We start from the raw sequence: 20,955 nt of genomic DNA, 5'->3' as shown, positions 1-20,955 counted from the left end.
TTATAATGATTGCACTTGTGGCACGAAGGTTTTTAATTTGGCTTGCGCTCACTCGTCTATTACTTATATTGGGTATTTGAAAAGGTTTGGGAATAAAGCAGACCCATAAAATCAGAGAGTAACTATAACAAAAATGGTTTATTTTGAGAACTAAAAAGCTAACATTGCATATTTTACAGCGCTATGATTTTGACCACTCTTGCCACGCCCCCACCACTGCCGCCCACAAGAGCTTTTGACGACACGCAGCGTAGCATAAAAAGCAGCATACCGGGGAAATCCCCCCATCCCCACATTGGCCAGAAGGTGGCGCTCGATGCGCCAAAAAAGCTCCCCCAAACTGAAGTTGGTCGCAAAACAACCGCAAGATGGTGAGCCAAAAGCGAATTTGGCTTTTGCACAAGATATTCAAAAGTAACCGTTTTCAATCAAGGAGAATTATCGAAATTAGTGAATTAACCCAATCAAAGTATTCTCAATTGGCTATGCGCTTTGGCAGTGTGGTTAGCTGGTTGTGTAGCCAATTATTGCCGTTGACAATTCACAGCCACTATCTTCACTGCCGCCGCGACAAGCTAAAGCAACTTATAGAGGACATGGCGGAGGAACTTGCTCATAACCACATCGGATTGTCTGGAATCTGGGAAAGATTTTACAAAATATAGAACCTGTGTCAGATTGTTACAGCAGCATCATCATATCTATAATCTATTTAAATATCCAAACAAAATTATTCAAAATAAATGAAGGCCCATATTCCTTACAATTAAGGATATCCAGCTAATAATGAAAAAATTTAAAAATTAACCCACACTAATTAATCAAGAAATTAACAACAAACATAATTGCCATGCAAACGAGAAAGAGTGAAATAAATTCAAACGTCTTTAGCTTGATGGTTTGTTTTGTTTTATATATATATAAATTTTAAATTAATAAAATTTACTTGCTATATTTCTATTCTTTATAAGTTCATCTTTATATAAATAATAAATTTAAATCGCACATTTTTCTCATTATATTTATATTATTACGTTTACGTTTCTTTTATGCCGTTTTCATTTTGTTGGATTTTTGTTTTATTTGTTTTAATTTGAATTACACAACATTATTTAGATTTATCTTTATCGGTACCATTATCGTTATCTCCTTCTTTAATGTATGTTAAAATGTGTGGTTTGCCTTTCTTACATATTATTGACACTGTTCTTCCAAATAAGAGGAAAGAATTGTTCTGTTCTGCTTCTTGCTATTTGTTCTTAGATGGTTTTTATGGTGGCTTTACATCGTATTTATATTCCTTAGTTGGGTCTTCTATTATGATTTAAATTCAAATGATTCGCGTCACTCGATGATTGTGTGTTCAATGCTCTCGACTCGGCACGTTTTACTTGCTTTAAATAATTTAAGAGTATTTAATAGAGGACTAAGTTAGTATACGCTTTGTAGGTTTGGCGACGTAAATTATATATTTATAAAACAAAATCAAATTTAATGCGTTTCGCTTCTGGTTCGTATGAGCGAGCTCGTGTGTGACAGTTGATATTCGTGTAGTTTTCAATGGTGTATACGTGTGAGTGTGGCGTGTGTGTGGTGTGGATGTGTTAATAATAGTAAATAAATACAAAATTATACAAATAAGAGAGGACTTCCATGTTGTAACGAACAAAATAAACAATGAAACAATGAAACGATGCAAAAGCTCACGACGAACAAGTCCTCTGCAGACACTTCTTCACTTGCAAATTAAATTGTTCGCCGTGGCTTTCGAAATTTATAAGCTACTTCTAAACGCGCCTGGGCATTTACATTGGTAAACTAAAGTATAATAATACAAAAATAATGGTAATATAGAAAAACCTGCTAGGCGATTAAGTTGTTGCATGCACGAATTATACACAAAAACAAACAATTGACAGTCACAATTAAAATTAATTTAACCAAAACAAAAATGCAATTATATTATTCTCGTTTTATTACAATATGCATATAACTAGAAACTTTTCAAGTTGACGCAAAGGGGCGCTTTAGAAGCGCCCATTTCGTCAGGTTTTCTTTAGATTTTCTTTTCGAAAAACTACGCTAGTTGCCCGGATTAGAGTTAAAGTTTTAGTTTACATATTCAATGTTTCCCTTTCGATTCGTTCGTTTTGCTTGTTAATAATTGCCTTTGAGTTTCTTTTATACATAAATATAATTCATTTTGATTGTTATTGAAGCTTTTTTAGTTTCAATTCAAATTATAAGCCTAGGCATGAATTTTCTTTTATTACTTCCTCCTTTTTGTGTATAATTCGAACTGTGTGTGTGTGTGGTTGTGTGTGTGCGAGTGTATCCTTGTGTGAGTGTGTGTGTTAGTATATGCTTTTACATTTGTTACATATTTCATGTATATAATTTTTCGATTCCTATTTTTTAGTTACTCTTATAGTTTCTCAAACAATTGGTTAGTGAAGCTTGTTGTTGGCTGATGGATGTTGTTCTGGTGTCTGATGCTGATCGGATGTTTTGTTTGTTGTTGAGTTGTTTTGTGTTGTGTTGTGTGGTTGTTGTTGGTTGTTGTGTTATGTGGCGGCTACATTCAAGGACATCAACATGATTATTAAACTGCCCCGCTGCGCATACAACATTGTTACTCCGACGAACGATGTGCAATTCGTGTTCATGTTGTTTTACCCATCTGTGAGCTGTTGCTCCTCCTACCGCTTTGGCCACTCGGCTTAGGACGTGCCATTGACCAGGCCCTCCTTTTTGACATTCTCCGCCAGCTGCTGCTGTCCGGATGGCTGGTCCGTGTGGTTGCTGCTGCGATTCTTGTTGCGTCGCGGTTTCGGCTGCTGTGCCGCCTGCTGCTGCTGCTGCTGTTGTACCTGCGATGGCTGTTGCTGCTGTGTGCCTGCCTGCTGCTTGTCGCCGTTGCGTGAGGCATCCTTCGGCTTGCTCGCACCGCCAGCGGGGTTCGCATTGCCGCTGTTCTGTTTGCTGGCATCTCCGGCATTCAGTGCCGCCTTGTTCCCAGGCGCCGGCGGCTGTTGCTGTTGTGGCTGCTGCGCCGACTGCGGTTTGTTGTTGTTGTTGGCAACCGCTCCGTTTGCTGCAGAAACAAGATGAGTTTACAGGTAAGTTGGGGAGTAAGTTAGCCCCTCCGGCATTCTACTCACTGTTACTGGGTCCATTGTTGTTCTTCTGCTTTCTGCGCCTCCGCGAGCTACCTTCGTACGATGAGTTACTGTCCGCTGTGGAGAAAAGGATAATGGATAAGTTATCATAGTACACTAGCATACGGGCTAAGATTACAGATGGCGATAGAAAGAGAATTACTTCATCAGCACAAGTGAGGTAAAGCAAAAATTCATTGCCTCTGCGCACTTTAATTAAATGAAAAAATATATTTTTTGATATTTATTTTATTTAAATAAAAAGCCCAGGTCAGTGTCTCTATTATATATATTATATTGTTGGCAATGAAAGCGAAAGTTAATATTCAATAAAATAATAATAAAAGATGAGTGTAATTTTTCACTTTTGAAAAGTTTATTATGATACTTCACACAAAAACCAAAATGATTTAATTTATTTTATTCAGAATACTAAATATATAGGAATATTATGAAACAGTCCTTAATGTAATACTTTATACTCTTTAATAACTAATAAACTTGCTGTACAGATTTTCGTATTCTTGACCCCACATGATGTCCATTGAGGGGAGAGGGAATCGGATCGAGTATTCACTTTGTATCTTGTGTGAGCGCGCGAAATAAATTGATTGAACTAATTGGTTAATTGGCATCATGATTCGCGGAACTCACCTCTCTCCACGCTGCTCATTTCACGGGTCTCCCGCACCTCTTCGGTGGTGTGGTTGTGGTGCTGATAGTCCCGGCCATTCTGCTGGTCGTTGCGTGGCGGCCGGCGGTTGATTCCACCCCGCCTGTTGTTGCCGGGACCACCGGCGCCACCACCGCCTCCGCGATAGCTGCCAGTGTTGTCACCACCGCCGCGATCGTTGTAGCCACGCTGCTGGTCACGCTGATGATCGCCCCGCGAGTTGTAGTCATCCTCGTCGCGGCGATTGTTGTGGTAGCGCTGGTTCAGGCCATTGCCGCCTCCAGGACCGCCACCACCACGTCCGCGTACACGACCACGCTGGCCGCCACCACCGCCGCGCATAGAGCGCACCGACTCAATGTCGCTGCTGTAGCCGCGCTCAGAGCGCCGCGTCACTGGGAAGCTCTGTGTGGAGCCCATGGAGGATTCCTGGATGGCGCGAAGCTGCTGATCAATCTCCATCTTCTCCTGGCGCAACTGTTCTACTTCCTATATTAAGAAAAACAAATCGGACGGATTAGTTTAACCACACTAACACAAAAACAATGATCGAACTCACCTTCAGGTGCGACAGATGATAGTCCAACAGCACTTTGGCATTTGCAATGCTCTCCACGGTGCCAATGAACACAAAGGGTACATGCGCCAGCTCACGTGGTATGTTCTGATCCTGTTCATCGTCGCCAGCGATCTGACCGATACAGATTAAAACTGGCCCTCGTTTAGAGCACAATACTCACAGCACTCACCTTGATTCGAAACACGCCACTCTTGTCCACAATCTCCTGTATAATGCGCCCATTCTTGCCAATCACCTTGCCCACCAACTCCCTGGGCACCTGGAAGAACTCCTCGGCGTATTCGAGCATCGCGCGGGCACGCTGCACAGACTCCTCGGTCTCTCCGCTGATTTTGAATGTGCAGGACTTCTCCTCCAGCTCGATGTTGGTGACGCCGTCCACAGTGCGTGCCGCTTGAATATTCGAGCCATGCGAGCCGATCGCCAAACCCATGAGATCGTCACGCACACGGAACTCCTCAACGTAGTTTCTGAAGAAAAAAAATAAAAGTTAATGTGATTTGCTTTTTATTTTGGCAATGTCAAACTTACCCACGACTCATCAGTTTAGTCGTTTCGAGCTGACGGGCAGCTTCTTCAGTCCTTTTCAAAAGCATAACCTTTAAGTTAGATTAGAGTTAAGACAAGTTCTCATTCCCTTACGTATGTGTACACACCTTCTGTGAGAGGCTACGAAAATGCATATCCTTGAGCATACTGGCTCGCTTCTGAGTGTGCTCGAACTTGGAGATGACAATCAGGGCGTCCAGATCGCGACTGTAGTTGCACACGCCGGCATCGATTGTGCGCTGAAACTCCTTGTGTATGCCATCCTTCTGGGCTCTATAATTAGGCAATTAATTGGTTTTACTGCGGATCATAGAGGTTGATTAATAGCACACTCACTCTTCGCGCAACTCCTCGGGCACGGGCAGCGTGAACTGGTAGAAGGACTTGGCTGTAATTGGCGGATTCGAGTTTTTGGCGCGCAGACGACCCAGTTCACAGATTTCGGTGTAGGGCGTCTCGAAACCGATGTACGCGACCGCACAGATGTCCGCTTTGAGCATTTTAATTATGGCCACCCACCAGCCGCAGGTTTCCCGCTCGTTCGTGCGCGTGAACACCTCCACCTCCATGCCCTCCTCGAAGATCGATGCGGCCACCTCAACGGTTTCCTCGGGCGGCAGGCGAACGTTCACAAATGGATATTTCATACTCTCGGCCACGCTGCAACAATGCGTGTGCGGATGAGGCACAATTAATTAATTAAGCTGCACTTGTTATTCTTTGCATAAAGGTCTGCGGACAGGTGTTTGCATATTCTCTTGCGGCAGCTGCTCCGCTGGCAGAGTGCCAGCCAACTAGCAACAGCAACAACCAATGTGGGGGTTGCCACAGTGAACCCACGTCCATTCCCGCTCCCATTGGCAAAACCCATTCCTAATCCCGCCCAGAAACGCAGATCGGAAACGACGCACCGTCCGACAGGATAGTGGCGCAACTAAATTTAGATCCAGCTGCTCAGCTCAAGTGGATCTCGGTGTGTCAGAAGAGATGGAAGACAACAAAATAAAATCAAAAAACAATAAAAAAAAAAGTTTTGTTCCAAAAACGTCACTAGAAATGCAGCGGGCACACAAAACAGAAACACAACACGGACATAAAACGGCAGCAATTAAAAAACGCTTAACGACCGTGGTGTTCCCTTTTGATTTTTCTATAAAAACTCATAGAAAAATATAAATTAATTTTTAGATCAAACTATGGTGTTGTTTGAGTATTTCAGAGTAATTTTGGGTCTTTTAAAAATAGACAATAAGAACACCAAACTGATACGCTATGTGAATAAATCAATGTTCTCATTTCGGATACGCGGTAAATTATGAAAATGTATGAAAATAAGGTACATTTTGGTTACAAGACGTTCGGCTAGAGCGTCATAACCGAATTCAAAATGAGTAATTATAAATGGTTTCTTTCCGCGGTTAAAAATAGTCGCGCCTTTGACGCTGGCCGCCATGTCAGCGCCGCTGCTTAGTGGCATTTGTCGTTCGCACTTGACAGCTTTGGCAGAGATGGAAGCCATCCTCCCCTGCTCCCGCTGCTCGGGAAGATTGCCTCTGGGAATCGGGGGGTATCGGGAACTTCCCAAGTCAGTGGGGCGGACAGTTGCGGATGGCGTTGGTCAGTCTGTCAGTCAGCAGTTTTATTTGATTTTGCTCATTTTTTCTTTTTAAGCAACTAATAGCAACAGAAACTGCTGCAGCGGCACTGGCGTTTAACAAATTGCGCCAAATTAGTGAGTCCGCAGTGGGGGATTTCGGCGGGAAGTGGTTTGGCGGATGGCGGACGACACAAATGATGCGTGCCCAGAATCTCTAATTTCTAATTCGGATGCCAAGAAGTCGCGTCGGTGGTTGTTGCTGCTGCTAATGCTCCTGCTGCTGCAGCAGCTCTGATTGTATTAATCGTTGCAAATTAGTTTGAGAATACGCTCTAGTGGTTGTTGTTGCCAGATTTGTTCGCAGATTTGTTTGAACAAACTTACCCGTCCACATCCACAAAGATGCCATCATCGGCGACAGATGTCACCTGGCCCTGTTGTTGTTGTCGTCGTAGTTTTCAGTTTGCAGTTGTAGTTTTTTGTTGGCGGCAGGCGGGCAGCAAACGGATGAAATACAAGAGCATTGACAGGGCCAGCAGCATCGGAAGGCATAGAAGTAGAGAGAGAAAAATGTGTGTCATTAATGTGGCCATTGCCTCTGATATACCTCATCCGGATGTGTATAGGCATAGGTTTATAAAATATATTTTAACGATAGTCCCCCCCATTCCATCCCATGGTGAAATCGAGAATTGCAATGGCATCAGCGAGGGAAACCGTATATCTCCGATAAGCGAGTAGTCGTGGAACCTTATCTGAAATGCAAACAGCCGACTGCTGAATCATCAGCATCAGGGAAGTCGCTCTATCGAGTGCGAGTGTTTATGTGCATTGGCCTTGTTTTGATTCCGAGCACTGAAATCAAACGCAACGCTATGCAAAGTATTCACTACCTTACACTATCCAGAATCTTCGCAGAATATGGGTTAGCTAATGTTAGGAATAATTACTAAAAACAATAATTGAAAGTATAAGAATATTCCTAAGTACAATGTTATCTGGTCTCCAATATGATGCTATTATAAGTCCATAATATCATTGGAATATTTATGCTGAATTTGTTTAAACAACATATTAAAAACCAGCATTATGAAATGGATTTGGAGATCTAACACCTCGTATACCTGCAATCTATCCGCGAAAATCACTTAACCGCGAAATAAGATGGTTTAATCGGATCTTATCTTTATAAATTGCAACGACAAGAAAGGGAAATCACCAAAACAACAAAAACCGAATGCACGACGACGTCAGTGGGCAGCGCAGTGGGCGGCGCGGTCCGCGCCGACATCGACATCGACGTCGACGTCGGCACCCCCACAACGCAGTGTGCGTGAGTGCGTTGGTGTATGCAGATTGGCGATGGTGCTGGTATTAGTGTAGTAGTGGTAGTGGTAGTGGTGGTGGTGGCGATGATGTCGAGACTCCACTCAAAATGTTGCTGTTTATTAATAGAAATAAAGCTAAAATCCACGAAATTAGAAACTGAGGCAGCTGCTGCCCCAACTCCTTCCGCCTCTGTTTTCTTGCTCCTTTTTTTTGTCACCCCCTCATCCCCTTTTTCTTATTCCACCAATTGAATCAACTCACCTTGTAGTAGGCGCCATTGTCCAGCCGAACTTCCACGAGGAGATCTTCCATATTGACGGACGTAGTGCCTCCTGGTTTATCCGCTTTGTTTTGGTTCTGGTTCTGGTGGTTCTTCGTCGTCCGTCCCTGTCCCTCCTGCTGCTGATGCTGATGCTGCCCAGCCTTCAACTCCCGACTTTTCCCCGTCGACTGCAGTTTGCCGCGTTATCTGGGGCTCCTGGGGGGGAAATGTGGAGGTGTTAGGGCTATAGATATAGCTAGTTATGGCTGGGTATGCTCACAATTCAGTGTGCAGTGGCAGAAACCTCGCGTTCCTGCTCCTAGTTCCTTGTAATCAAATCAGTCTTTTGCTTGGCGGCTGCTTCAAATGTTGCCTGTAATCAATAATAATATGGAATGGTTGTTTTTTGTGTTTTTGAATTTTTGTATCTGGAGAGCGAGACTAAATTTTGACGCACTAATCAAAAAATAGTTGAAGAAAATTTTGAAGTTATTTTGGGGGCCAGATAATTCCTAGCTAAACACTAAATGCAGCTGGCGGCGAAGCCGGCAGCGACGTCGACTTTGCCGGCAGCGCAGCAGCACAGTGCTTCCTCTTCTTCTTTGTCTCTCCCTTTGTGTGTGTGAGTCCGCCGCCGCCGCCGCACTCACACAAACATGACCACCACCAAGCGTGTGCGCTCTCGCTCTCTTTCTCTCTCGCCGCCGAAATGCTTCGTTCGTTCGTTCACACCGATGAACACGCTTTTCCAATAAGAACTTTTACGCACACTACGAACGGCACATGCCGAATTTACATATCGAATTTACACATAATTTCCACACTTGCTTTCGATTTCGCTTTTCTCAGAGAAAATCCATCAGCGTTGCGTAGCCGCTTGCCGTTTTTCTCGTTCTCGTTCTCTACTTTTCTTTTTGTATTTTATCGGTTTTCCTCTTTCAGCTGCTCCCTTTTGCTGCCGCTGCCGGCAGAGAGGCGGCGTCGCTGTTGGCGTCGACGTCGCAGCCGCCGACGATGTGCAAAATTTTTTGGTTTTTTTCGGTTCTTGCAAAATTTTTTCAACACTTTTTGCGGCTGTAATACACAAGAGACTGCAAATTTTTGAAAACTTACTGCTGGCCGGCACTTTTGCACTTCGTTTGCCCTCGGCGGATGCCTGTGAATGCGGCTTTAACCTTTGAAAATACAAAATATATCGCGTGCAGTGCTGCTTCAATTTTTTTCGGCTGCGCTGCGTTCTCTTCGTTTTGCTTTTGCACACTTTCGCAGCTTGGCAACGTTCTGCTGGAGTTGCCACCCGTTAACAATCGGCGCGCGTTACTGGCCACTTCTGAGGTTTTGGCTAGGTTACGGGCGTGTTTGGCGCAAGCGATAAATTTATGAAAATAAGATTCTAAATTTTTGATAAATGATCTGTGCTCTATAACACAAGGTTTGTTTGAAGGCGAGCGAGAAATGATCTGACAGTAAAGTGGCAAGGCTGCTAAGTGACAGCTCACCGGGCGTTGCCAGGGTGACTACAAATTGTTGGTTCACAATGAACAGGGTTGTATTTTAAGCGCGCTAAGCGGTTACAATTTGAAATTTGAAAAAGCTGATAAGATCATTGAAAATTTAAATTAAGTTGACGAACTTTTATGACCGTCCTCGACTGACTGCTCACTAACAACGTAATTGAATTGCTAGCCCATCAGCAGATTGACTCGCATGTTTGGTGCTCTTCAATTGATTCGATTCGATTTTAATTTGCAGAACTGCTGGCCACTACGCCTTAATGTTAATGTAATTGTGTATGTAATTGCAACGACTGCTGGGGTCAACAGTGGGCGCAATTTGCCACATGCGGTGTTTTATTTGCCCCTTTGATTGCCCCCAAATCGCGTGACGTCGCTGGCGCTTTTTGTCAACACGCTTGTTGAATTTGCTTTTCACTATTTTTTTTTCTTCTTATTTTGCCCTTCCATTCATGAAACGCATTTGATTATGAGTGGCCGATAAAGGTGCAGTGCGGTCTATTTGTAATACAATTTCCATAAATTTTCAGCGGATCGGACAGCGGAAATCTGAAAGAGTACTCAATTTAGGATGAAGCCACATATTTGTTTTGAACTACCTAATAAGATTTATGAATTATATTTGTAAACTTTACTCCTAATTAATAAGTGGGCAAGTCTAAAAGCTCGCCTGTATTTAAATCGCATGCCATTTAGGCATTTGTGCGGTGAAAATGGGCCAACAAATTATAAAAATTCATGGCCAGTCAGTTAATGGGCACCATTAAATCCTTTATATGCCTGTGAACAGTTGGAAAATCTGTGTCTCTGTGCAAAGGTAACACCCTGTACTTGCCATTTTCGCATTTCTCAGCCTAAAAGCTGGCAGATACCGTTAAAATCCCATAAACATTTTCCCTACAGGGTATCAAGATTCGCATTTCGATAGTCATAAATTACCGCTCGTGTTGACGGTAATTACTGTCAAGCGGCGATTTGTTGCGGAAATGCAGTTTCTGATTTGATTTTCCCGCGCCCTTGCCCACCAGTTTACCACCCCTTTTCAAACGCTTTTCCACTGCCGAGGAAAATGAGAGCAGCTGCCGTTTGACATTGACTTTTGTTCTACCTTTTGGCACATTAACTGCACTTTAATGACGTCGACATGGCCAACAAAAGAGCAAAAAGAACAGCGACGACAGCCCCTCCCCCTCTCGCATCTAGCCATCGCTCGCACACCAGAATTTGTCCCGCTCAATTAGCATTATGCTCGTTTCTCGATCGGATTTGAAACGATCCGTTTCGGGTGCAATTGCAGTGCAACAATTGGTCACTTCGGGCACTAAATTAATTTAAATTCTAATTTTAACCGCGTGGCGGGATCAAGTGAAATTTATTTGCCAAAATGTGACAATCTCGATCGTGACAGGTACGTCACTTCCTCTCGACGTAAAATACACTGCGAGGAATATTCGCAAGTATATCTTTTAATAATAAATAAGATCATACATTCCTTATAAAGGGTGTTCACTGCACTCGCAAATAATTGTAAAGAATTCACGCATAAGTGTGAATATTAATAGAAATGATATTGAATGACGTTAGTCACTCTCAAATTTCTCGAGCAAATTTCGAGTAACAATACCATTAATAAGATAGTTACATTTATTTTTTCTTTTGTTTAATGGTTAAAAAAGATTAGATCATCCTTCTAAAAACCAGCTAGTATCATTCCCTTGCTAATTATTTCCAAGTTCAAGTGCAATAACAGTGTAAATGTTAATACCTTTGAATAGTAGAATAAACAAATCATAACTAATAACTGCCTAGTGTTAAATATGAAAAAACATTTAATTTATATTTAATTTTATAATTTTCCCAACATTTCTTCGAACGACCTTTTTTCTCTAGGTGTACATTTTCGCGAGTGTGGGAGAGAGCGGTGTGCTCCCGCGCTCTCGCCCAGCTGGTAATTACCGTTCGTTTAGCATTTCTCTGCCCGCTTATCAATTAATCAGCTTCTAAGCCGCGACGTCGACTGCACAGCTCGCCAATTGCAATTTTCACCTTCGTCTCGTTAGCCGGTTTTATTGCTTAATCCGCACATCATTCGGTTGATAATTTTCGCTTTACGGTGCGGGAAAACTCGAAACCCACGAAAAAAAAAAACAAAATGTGTAGAAGAGCACATAAAACCTCCGTACAACGTTGATATAATTCAGTACACAATTGTGTGAGTGCAGTGCTGCTTGTGTTCGTGTGTCCGTGTGGGTGTGCGCTTTGCGGGTGTGTGCGTGTGCACATTGCCGATGCTCGAACCGCTTTTCATTCTGTGCCCGACCGCCGTTCTAGAGGTACGGTACCATTATAAAAGACGCGTGCCGCTCCAGAACCGATGGAGTTCGATTCGAGACCGCAAAGGTTCTGTGTCCTGCCTGGCAGCCTCTGAAAAATACATACATATTTAATACTTGTGGAGCAAAAAAGTTGCGAGTGCTCACTCCAAGTGATATAACCAAGCGTAGTAGTGATTTTAGTAAAGAATTTTGACGAAAGTAAACCGTGAAAAATGCATTTCATCGCCCTCTCCTTTATAGGTAAATTATTATCAAATTTTATGCTGTTTACCCACACTGTGACTCATTGAAAGCCAATCGAAGTGATTTAACTACTCGCAAGTGAATCACCTGCCCCAAAAAAACAAAAAAAAACTGACAATTAATTGGATTCTTGTACTTATCGCCGTATATGTAGTACTTATCCACATATCCGTATGCCGATAGCGCCGAAAAGGCACGTCTCGATCGCTGATCCCACATTTATCCGCATTCTATTCGCTGCTATTGCTATTTGCTGTTTACTATTTACAACTTACAATTCGCAATTATTCGGATCGTTTTGCTGGATAAGATGATATAGACAATGTACTAGTGATAATGCGCTGGGATCGCAATTTGCAAGGCGGCCGTTTGTGCCTATGATTTACAATGGCCACATAGGTATTGGGGTTCCCAAGGGGAACTGGTGATTGGCATCGGAAGTGCACTTGAGTTGGCTTCCAGATAAATGTAGATCGGGTCTTAAATTTGAATACGAGGCACGAGCGGTCAAACTTGTCAATTGGCCCCATCCTGTCGAAGATTCTCTCGCTCATTAAAAATCAGTGAAATGCTCTTTGCTTAACTTTGTGAATCCGCTATGATTCACCCTTAGTAAGAATCCATAAAATTGGAGTTATCTACATTATGTAACATCATAAAACGGGGGTATTTTGGCGATATCTAATTAAGAAACCGTAACACACATTTTGGGGCCATATCTTCAATCTGAGCGAACGCCTTCACATCAGCACTTCATAGAACTTTGGACATGGATCACGCGCCCAAACTGATATATCTGAACAAAAGACAACCTATAACCATTGCCATGTCTTCTTTGACTTTGTGCGGGCATTTGGAAAATACCCACTTAATTCCTAATGCCGATACAGATACAGATACAGCTACAGGCGACTCATCATTGCGGGCAGACAGTAATGAATGTGATAAGGTCAGCAGAAGCTAAATATTTGGTCACGCTGGGTAGCGGACTTGTGAGTTCGGAAAACTCAAACTGCTGACCATCCAATCGAGATAATCACAAGTAATTCTCATGGTGGTAAGATGGTACTCGAGAGATCTCCGATAACCGATAAGATGCCGTGTGATAAGGCACATTTCAAGTAGCCAATGGAGCGAAAATGCATATTAAACGATTAATTGGCAATTAACTTGGCTGGGTGTCGGGATCCCTACGAAATTCGATTAGGCTTAATCACACCATAAACGTTTTAGTATAAGGCGCCATTTCTTATCGCCATTGCTTACTTGTCAGGTAGCTAAAAAGCGATTAGCTGCGATTTTCGACGGAGGTATAATGCGTTTAAAAATGGCAGGTGATTAGAAGTATATACACGTTGTATAGAAAATCCATTAAACTCTACTTATTTGCCAAAGTTTCTATTTGTCAAGAGGTTGCATGGAACACAATCAGCAGAATGATACACTTATTTTTGTTCCAGATAATACAAGTGTCTATATATATACTTGTTGTATATTTTTTTAATGCTTGAAATCAGTTATCAACATCAGATTATTCTGTCGTTAATAAAGCATTTGAGATTATTTTTCAATATATATTACGTACGAAACACAACTCATTCGAAAGAAAGTTCTTCTTTCGTTTGTTTAATGACACATCAACATTTGGAAAACACTTGTTTCTAAGTTTTGAATGAACTCGCACCGATAATAAAGCAGCATTTTTATTGTGAGTCAAATTTAATTCGGTGCAAATTAGTTATTTAGTAGAAATTTCCGGAAGTGTATGTTTCATCTTTTTTTTTGTGAGCTCTCGTTATATTTTTTTAAATAGCTGGAAATATTAGGATTCCTATGACGTTTTTCATATTTAAATGCCGAAATATTTAATATACTAATATGGAGAAATTGCCAAGTCAATGTACTTATTTACAAACTGTAGTTACAACAGATTTTTTATTTAGCAAACAAATATTTAACCAGTTGATTGGTCATTGTCATTGTCACATAGCAATTGCTGGATAGTACACACCCTCCTTATAAAGCCTCCATTCATATTCAACGCCAAACCCTTAAATGCACTAGAGCGTTGCTGCTGCATTTGTATTTGTGTTTGTTTTTGGTATTTGCTGTGGAATCCCTTTGTTGTCGAGCGAAAGTGAATTTGCACTCCGCAGCGCACTTTCCTGATAGCCAATACTTCCTATTTGTGCAGGGAAAGTCGTCTGCAGCGGGTTGACTTCTGTTTTACAGAAAGACCTTCTGCTATCTGGCACTCCACGCCCATGCACTCGACTATCTCATCCACTTGTTTTCCAGCAGTTTATCAACATCCGCGGTCTTCCGCTGGCATTGCGAATCCAAAGTCCATTAAGTCGATTGGCTTATGATGGAAAGTTTTAAGAAGCCTACTACCCCCATCGATTAGCCAATGCAACCGGCACATACCCTAAAGAAATCCTAAAGTTTATGGCATCCACGCCAGACAAACGTCACAATGTCAAGGCAATTCAGAAAAACCAAAGTCTAGATTATTGTCTGATTATGACAGCTGAGAAAATTATGTTCCTATGCCGCAGATTAGATTAATTCTGGGGGTGGTGTTCCAATTAGACACGCTTTTCGCATATATAATTATTATCAAACTTATGACACTTGTTTGTAATTCTAAATGCTATCTATATTTTTGAAGTAATTAAAGCGCTGTGTGGTGTGCCCATTGAAACGGAAGTTTGTTTAATCATAAAACAATTAATTGCATTCTTGTATTTTATTGCTCTTTCACCCATTTGAACTTGCCTCTATCTCGAAATTTGATTTATTGCACATTTATTTAGACAAATGATAGCGTCAATCAATTTAATGGTTGCATTCACATGACCTGCGGTGTATTTATTGGACATCATAGCTTATCACCCCCAATCTTAAGACAAAACGAGGCATTAAATGGTGTGCACTCCCGAAATCGTTTATCGGTGGAGATATCTTTTACTATATGGCACTCAGTAAAATGTAATTACAATTTGTGCTGGAAAATCACTGAGTGCTCTATTTATTCACTGGGAATCTCGATACCGCAGTGATTTGGCATAAAACTGAAGAATGGAGAACGACATTTTATCGCTGCTGCTGCTGAGCCAGCAAAGTTGTTCCAATTCTTATGCTGTTGACAAGGCTAAAAATGATTTAATAAATAGCAGATGAGACAAGTGTATTCAATGCCAGAGCATTTCCATTAAAATATTTGTCGAATTCGCGGGCTGAGTGCATTTTCCACTTTTCAATTGCAGCTGTTTATTTTGCGCGATTTTTCACATGATTATCCATACCGCCTATTTGCTTTTCCCGCTAACAATTACAGTTTTGTTAACTTTTACACCCCGAGGGCCTCAAATTAGAGAACATTTCCCATTATCAGCTATCAAAGCATTAGACACTCAAATTTAATTGTTCGTGCTTTGCATGTGCAAATTTAATTGCACTTTAAATGGCTGCTCGACATTTGTGGCATGTTCGCTGAAAAACGCATTTAGTTGCAGGGGATCGAGATCAAATGGTTCCTTCAGATTTGGCATCTGACGGAAATTTCGTTATCCAATCACAATATCCGCACATTAAAGTCATTAGGTCTTGTGATCGCTTCTTAATTAAAGGGAATATCTTTATGACTTTTCCAACGCCGCTAATTCAATTCGAATTCAGTACATCTTCAAATGGAATACCCTGCTTGCGCGGAGCATTATTAAAAGTTCATTAAATAATGAAATATTATTTTTAATCAAGAAAGGCCATAAATCAGCGATCTTTCCCTCCGAATAATTGCGTCACAGGGCGAGCGAGGATTATACTAGGGAAACATCAGCTGATGAGCACGTTGCCCCGGCAAAAAGTATATTAAAACGATTATATACAACATCATATAGTATTCGTACTCGGGTGGGTACCTCTATATTTAGTACTCTACTTTCGCAGCTGCGTTCGACATTTGTCTTTTTGCACGGAAACTTGCAAAAATGCCAGGCAAAAAGCATAAATACTCGAAAGATTAAAGACGAAGCATAAATTATCACACTTGTTTGCAAACATTTTATTAACCCATTAATGTTGAATATGGCTTAATAAACACGCTATTTTGATCACAGACGCGAGTTATGCTGATGGGTCAGTGGTTTTTAAAGCCAAAATGGATCGTAAAAGTTTAAGAAAAAAACAAATCGCACGCATTAAATATAGTTGATATTTTGATGTGCAGATGTCAAAATGCTTTCAGGCGGAGAAAGCGGCAATATATGACCATTTGTTGGCGGGTTAATGAAACATTTATGTGCGGCTGCAGAAACGCTGGGTATTTTATACGTTTATATGTAGTTGAAATCATAAATATCGTGGGTATTTTTAGCCCAGTCAAGTGCAAGGTGCCGTGTTTTCAGTTGAGACTGCTGCCAAACATGTGTAGATTGACCCTCACATCATGTCTTTTATGGGCCATCAGTGCAGTTTTTGAAGTGCTTTTGTTTTCTTTTTGCCCCTGAGGCATTCGGTGGTCATTCAGTCGGTCAAGTTGAAGTTTATTTAAATTGCGCTCGCTTGGCGGTAGCACACGGCGTATACTTGATACTAATCTATGTCACCCGTTCTTTCGCATTTTTTTCAGTCTGCTGCTCGGCTTCGTTTAGCTGGGCCAACGAATGGGGCTATCCGGACTTGGACAACAACCAGGATGAGCGTAAGTAAAGGCAATCGAGTTTATTTGCTAAAATTAGTTAATCAACGCCACGGCGAATGGGTCACTCGTTGGTCAAGTGTTTTGCATACCAGAGCGATCCAAAATCTACTCGGACATATCATCCATCTGTGTGCACGCTTTCGGCTCGAGCTAGCCTAAATTGTTCCAAATTGTTGTGTATGCAAATTGAACATGAATAATGATAAATTCCGCCATATACTTGGCCGTTTCTGTGAAAACTTAAATTCTGCCTACAGTTTTTAATTGACAAAAGAGCATTCAATTGCTGAAATTTTGATTTATGAGCATTTAAGTTCAAATAAATGCTTTGCTTGTGCAGAAATTTGCAATAGTGGAAATCAATATGTGAAACAAGATGCTTTAATGAATTATATTAGAGTTTTAAGTGCCCAATTGTCTAAAGTTTGATTGATGGTCATTAAATTGTAGATACAATTTTGGAGTGCGCCAAAATTTAAATAATGAACATCAATTAGACAATAAAGTTCACATTTTTCGCGGAATATTGCGAATAAAGTTGCTTGTGCAAAATAATTCTGGATTTCTGACATTGATGGATGTTTTTTATATTTTTGACAGCATTTCCAAAATGGGGCGGTCTTTGCGATAGTGGAAAGAAGCAAAGCCCCATAAATTTGCACGTCAAAGGCGCACTGAAGGGAGAATTTGATGCCCTGAAGTTCGAGAACTATGACGAGCATCAGAAGAATCTGCGAATGGTCAACAATGGACATTCAAGTGAGTTGTAAAATAATCCAGAAATCGAAAAATATACCCCTCAACCGCGAAATTCTTTTCCAATTACAGTTCAACTATCTGGCTTCGATCACGAACTGACCCTGAGTGGTGGTGCCCTGCTGCAAGACTTCGTGGTGGAGCAGATCCACATGCACTGGTGGTCGGAGCACACCATCAACGACATCCGGTATCCGCTGGAAGTGCACATCGTGCACCGGAATACCATTTACCCAAACATGACAATGGCGGCCAACTTTAAAGATGGCATTGTGGTCATTGGAGTGCTGTACCATGTGTCCAACACGCCCAACGAGGCCATAGGCAGCATCATTAAGAGCTTGGGAGCCGTGAAGAGCTACGATAGCATGAACAAGCCCGTCCTGGTGGCGGATTCCCTGGCAGTGGATGACCTGGTGCCCAGTGTGGAGAGCTACTTCACCTACGCCGGCTCCCTGACCACGCCCACCTGCGCCGAGGCCGTCACATGGATTGTGCTGACCGAGACCTTCCCCGTGACCCTGGACCAGGTCAATGAGTTCAAGGAGATCGAGTACGATCAGGGCAAGCAGCTGCACAACAACTACAGGGAGCTGCAGAGCGAAAACAATCGAGCTGTGGTCCTGGTCGAGCAGCCTGAGCAGAGATCGGGAGCAGCAGGACTCACTGCATCCGTATCCTTGGGCCTGATGACCCTCATCCTGGCGGGCCAGAAGTTCCTGCTGTAGACTTGAGATGGACAACTCGAAGGGAGCAGCCAATGACATACTCGTACCAAAGAATCGTTTAATACAACGAATTTGTTTACCAACTATTTTAACAATTAACAACAAAAACAAAACGGAGACACAGGAGAGCAACGTCAGACCAGACAATTTATACTCATTAATTGTAATGCAGAACAGGACAAGAATTCAGCTAGTCAGTTTGTGTAAAGTTCATTAAGTGCAAAGATCACAGATAATAAATGAAACATTTTACAAGCAATCGTCTCATGCTGATTTATGGTTAAACGGGGCGTATGCGCAACTTGAAAGTGACCGCTTATTTTCGTTTAAAGTTCACACTTACCACTGGCCAATATTGCTTTATGGCCAAAGTGCCAAAAATAGGCGATGAACCATTCTTGTGCATATTTTGTCACAAGACCCCAGGTTGGAATAGGCAGTTTTATAGCTCGTGGTCAGTGTGATTCCTTGAACTCATGCCGAGTGTAGTGGCCCTCATAAACGGGAATAGAGTATTTATCACCGCATTGTATTCAGAAATCACTGATAACTGCAAAGCGTCGACTGACCAATTGCGCTGCCTGATAACGCTAATTGATATTGGATGGACTCTAAATAAATCAACTACACTAACAGCGGGCCATGCAATTTGATTTCGCTTATTGCCGGCCACACTTCATCATGATTGTTTCGTGGCGAAATGACACTGCGATTGGAGCGAGTGTCTAGTGGGTAAGTTTATTGATGGGACGGCTAATTATACACATGGCCTGAACTGTATCTTATCTGCTGCAGATACAAGTGCGGCGGAGAGTCCAAAATAATCTAAAGTCCAATAAGCCGATTGATAACTCAAAATACAATTAGGGCTTACTGTTAAGCTGGGCTTTCTGATTAAATTGACCACGAACTTCTAAAGTGGGAGTCTCCAATTATTTGAAAAGAAATTAAAAAACATGCTTTAAAGATTTTTTTGTGAATTTATTTGTCAATTTTAATTTTGAAAACGTTGTATATTATTAAGCGATTATAATTTCAAATAGAACTCGATGTTCAAAAATGATTAGTATAACTTTAGGGATATGTAAAAAATATGTATAAAATGGGTAAAAAGTAGTGTAAAAGATAGAGTAACAATAAATTTAAGTGTAAAAAATATGTTTCGTATAAAAGTTGTGGAAAGCCTATTCAAGGCACGAAAAATTCCCCTGATGCGTTTTCTGAGTTAACACTTTTAATATTCTTGTATATTTTTAACAGTGTACCTACATTTATGAAACTTTTTCACCTAAGGAACAAGAATAAAACTACTACAACATTTATAAACCACATTTTGTAAAGCTCTTTAGTTTGCAGCATTGTCGATGCCATTTTTGGTCATTTGACGATTTCCTTGGGGTAAAGGCACATCTTTTGATAGAAGGGCGTACTCCACGTCCATGTGTCTTATGAATGGAGATGCCAGCATCTTGGTGGCCAGCTCGGGATCCTCGTCGTCGAAAGCTTTGAGTAGGTTTTGTAATGTGTTCACCTCCTGGGGATCACAACGGTTTCCCCATTTCTTGAAGGTCTTCTTGGCATCCACGTAATCCTCTAGTGTTAATTGTACCAGTATTAAAGCAACGACTAAACGGCCAACTTGTCCGTAAGACTTTGTCTGCAGATTTAGGCTTATTTCCTTTTTAAGGGCTTTCGTGGCTTCTTCGTATTTTTTGAGTCTGACCAATATCCTGGAAACCTTCGATGCGAATTCCGATGCCTGATGAGTGGAGTCCCCAATCAAGACGACTGCCAGGGCGCGTTTGTAGAATCCCAAAGCCAAGTCAGGATGCTTCGATTCCGTCATCTTGGCGGCTTTGTCCATAGCAGCCGCTGCTGCTTCCGGCGAACCATGTTGCTGGTAGAGACAGCAAGCCCTATTGGCATAGTCCTCCACTTCGGACAGTTTGTCCGTTTCTTTGGCAAGCAGGATAATCTGCTCGTAGGATTTGGCTGCATGGAACCATGACTTGTTGTTTTCGTAACAGTCGATGGCCTTCAAAAAACAATCCTTGCTCTTATCGAAACTTTTGGCAACTCGATATGCGGTTGCTGCCTTGAAATACATACCAGCTTTGGCATACTCATTCGCGGCACTATCCGTCTGTCCTATCAAGGCCTCCGCCTCTTCTATCTTTTTGGCATCAAGAGTGCTCATAATGCTAAGCCACAACCTTTGCGTGTTGAAAAAATCAATTCAAGTGACTTACATTCAAATTAGTGTGCCCGAATGCGCAAGTGCAGTTAAAACCCAACTGGCCGCTCCTTTTCTATGCGGGTATGACACTGGCATTATGGTAATATTAAGTGCTTTACTTAAGTTGCATAAAATATATATATGTATTTAAATAAATAAATGCATATTGTGTGGGTTTCGAGCTTGGGGAGTGAAAAGTAACCTATATTCACATTTCATGTAACTTAAGCTATATTTTGAATATATATAAGGAATTATATCGATTTGGTTTTAAATCGAACTTTTATCG

The 20,955-nt window shown here is 41.6% G+C and overlaps 3 protein-coding genes across 6 annotated transcripts; 1 reads left to right on the top strand and 2 right to left on the bottom strand.

Moving 5' to 3' along the window:
• Window positions 1–1,437: 1,437 nt before the first annotated feature.
• Window positions 1,438–9,437, bottom strand: LOC117143099 (synaptic functional regulator FMR1). Of its 3 annotated transcripts, none has more exons than XM_033307578.1 (12): window positions 9,262–9,433; window positions 8,429–8,521; window positions 8,148–8,364; window positions 6,942–6,991; window positions 5,297–5,620; window positions 5,068–5,233; window positions 4,943–5,010; window positions 4,572–4,881; window positions 4,391–4,522; window positions 3,813–4,320; window positions 3,162–3,236; window positions 1,438–3,094 (listed from the first exon to the last, which is right to left on the bottom strand). In XM_033307578.1, the coding sequence occupies exons 3-12, from the start codon at window positions 8,196–8,198 to the stop codon at window positions 2,721–2,723; spliced, it is 2,058 nt and encodes a 685-aa protein (XP_033163469.1). In that variant the 5' UTR covers window positions 8,199–8,364; window positions 8,429–8,521; window positions 9,262–9,433; the 3' UTR covers window positions 1,438–2,720. The 3 variants fall into 3 exon arrangements, with proteins under 3 accessions (XP_033163469.1, XP_033163470.1, XP_033163471.1); XM_033307579.1 differs by having other exon boundaries at window positions 4,581–4,881; window positions 9,262–9,431; XM_033307580.1 differs by lacking the exons at window positions 1,438–3,094; window positions 3,162–3,236 and adding an exon at window positions 3,628–3,742 and having other exon boundaries at window positions 9,262–9,437.
• Window positions 9,438–11,968: 2,531 nt separating this feature from the next.
• LOC117144726 (putative carbonic anhydrase 3) lies at window positions 11,969–18,689 on the top strand. The gene is made up of 4 exons (XM_033310069.1): window positions 11,969–12,238; window positions 16,875–16,946; window positions 17,547–17,705; window positions 17,775–18,689. The coding sequence occupies exons 1-4, from the start codon at window positions 12,211–12,213 to the stop codon at window positions 18,428–18,430; spliced, it is 915 nt and encodes a 304-aa protein (XP_033165960.1). The 5' UTR covers window positions 11,969–12,210; the 3' UTR covers window positions 18,431–18,689.
• Window positions 18,690–19,513: 824 nt separating this feature from the next.
• On the bottom strand, window positions 19,514–20,654 carry LOC117143507 (gamma-soluble NSF attachment protein). 2 transcript variants are annotated; one of them, XM_033308229.1, is made up of 2 exons: window positions 20,540–20,627; window positions 19,514–20,465 (listed from the first exon to the last, which is right to left on the bottom strand). In XM_033308229.1, exons 1-2 carry the CDS (start codon window positions 20,555–20,557, stop codon window positions 19,776–19,778), a joined length of 708 nt encoding a protein of 235 aa, XP_033164120.1. In that variant the 5' UTR covers window positions 20,558–20,627; the 3' UTR covers window positions 19,514–19,775. The 2 variants fall into 2 exon arrangements, with proteins under 2 accessions (XP_033164120.1, XP_033164119.1); XM_033308228.1 differs by having other exon boundaries at window positions 19,514–20,654.
• Window positions 20,655–20,955: the final 301 nt, after the last annotated feature.

Source organism: Drosophila mauritiana, chromosome 3R (assembly GCF_004382145.1).
Source record: "Drosophila mauritiana strain mau12 chromosome 3R, ASM438214v1, whole genome shotgun sequence".
Lineage (NCBI taxonomy): Eukaryota > Metazoa > Arthropoda > Insecta > Diptera > Drosophilidae > Drosophila > Drosophila mauritiana.
This window is presented reverse-complemented; position numbering and strand designations above follow the sequence as displayed.

Coding starts and splice junctions, on each gene's coding strand:
- LOC117143507 (XM_033308228.1), bottom strand. CDS start 20,627: ATGAGCACTCTTGATGCCAAAAAGATAGAAGAGGCGGAGGCCTTGATA.
- LOC117143099 (XM_033307578.1), bottom strand. CDS start 8,198: ATGGAAGATCTCCTCGTGGAAGTTCGGCTGGACAATGGCGCCTACTAC. Junction 6,992..8,147: donor ACAATGGCGCCTACTACAAG/GTGAGTTGATTC, acceptor CAACAACAACAG/GGCCAGGTGACATCTGTCGC. Junction 4,321..4,390: donor ATCATCTGTCGCACCTGAAG/GTGAGTTCGATC, acceptor TTCTTAATATAG/GAAGTAGAACAGTTGCGCCA.
- LOC117144726 (XM_033310069.1), top strand. CDS start 12,211: ATGCATTTCATCGCCCTCTCCTTTATAG. Junction 12,239..16,874: donor CATCGCCCTCTCCTTTATAG/GTAAATTATTAT, acceptor CATTTTTTTCAG/TCTGCTGCTCGGCTTCGTTT. Junction 16,947..17,546: donor GGACAACAACCAGGATGAGC/GTAAGTAAAGGC, acceptor TATTTTTGACAG/CATTTCCAAAATGGGGCGGT.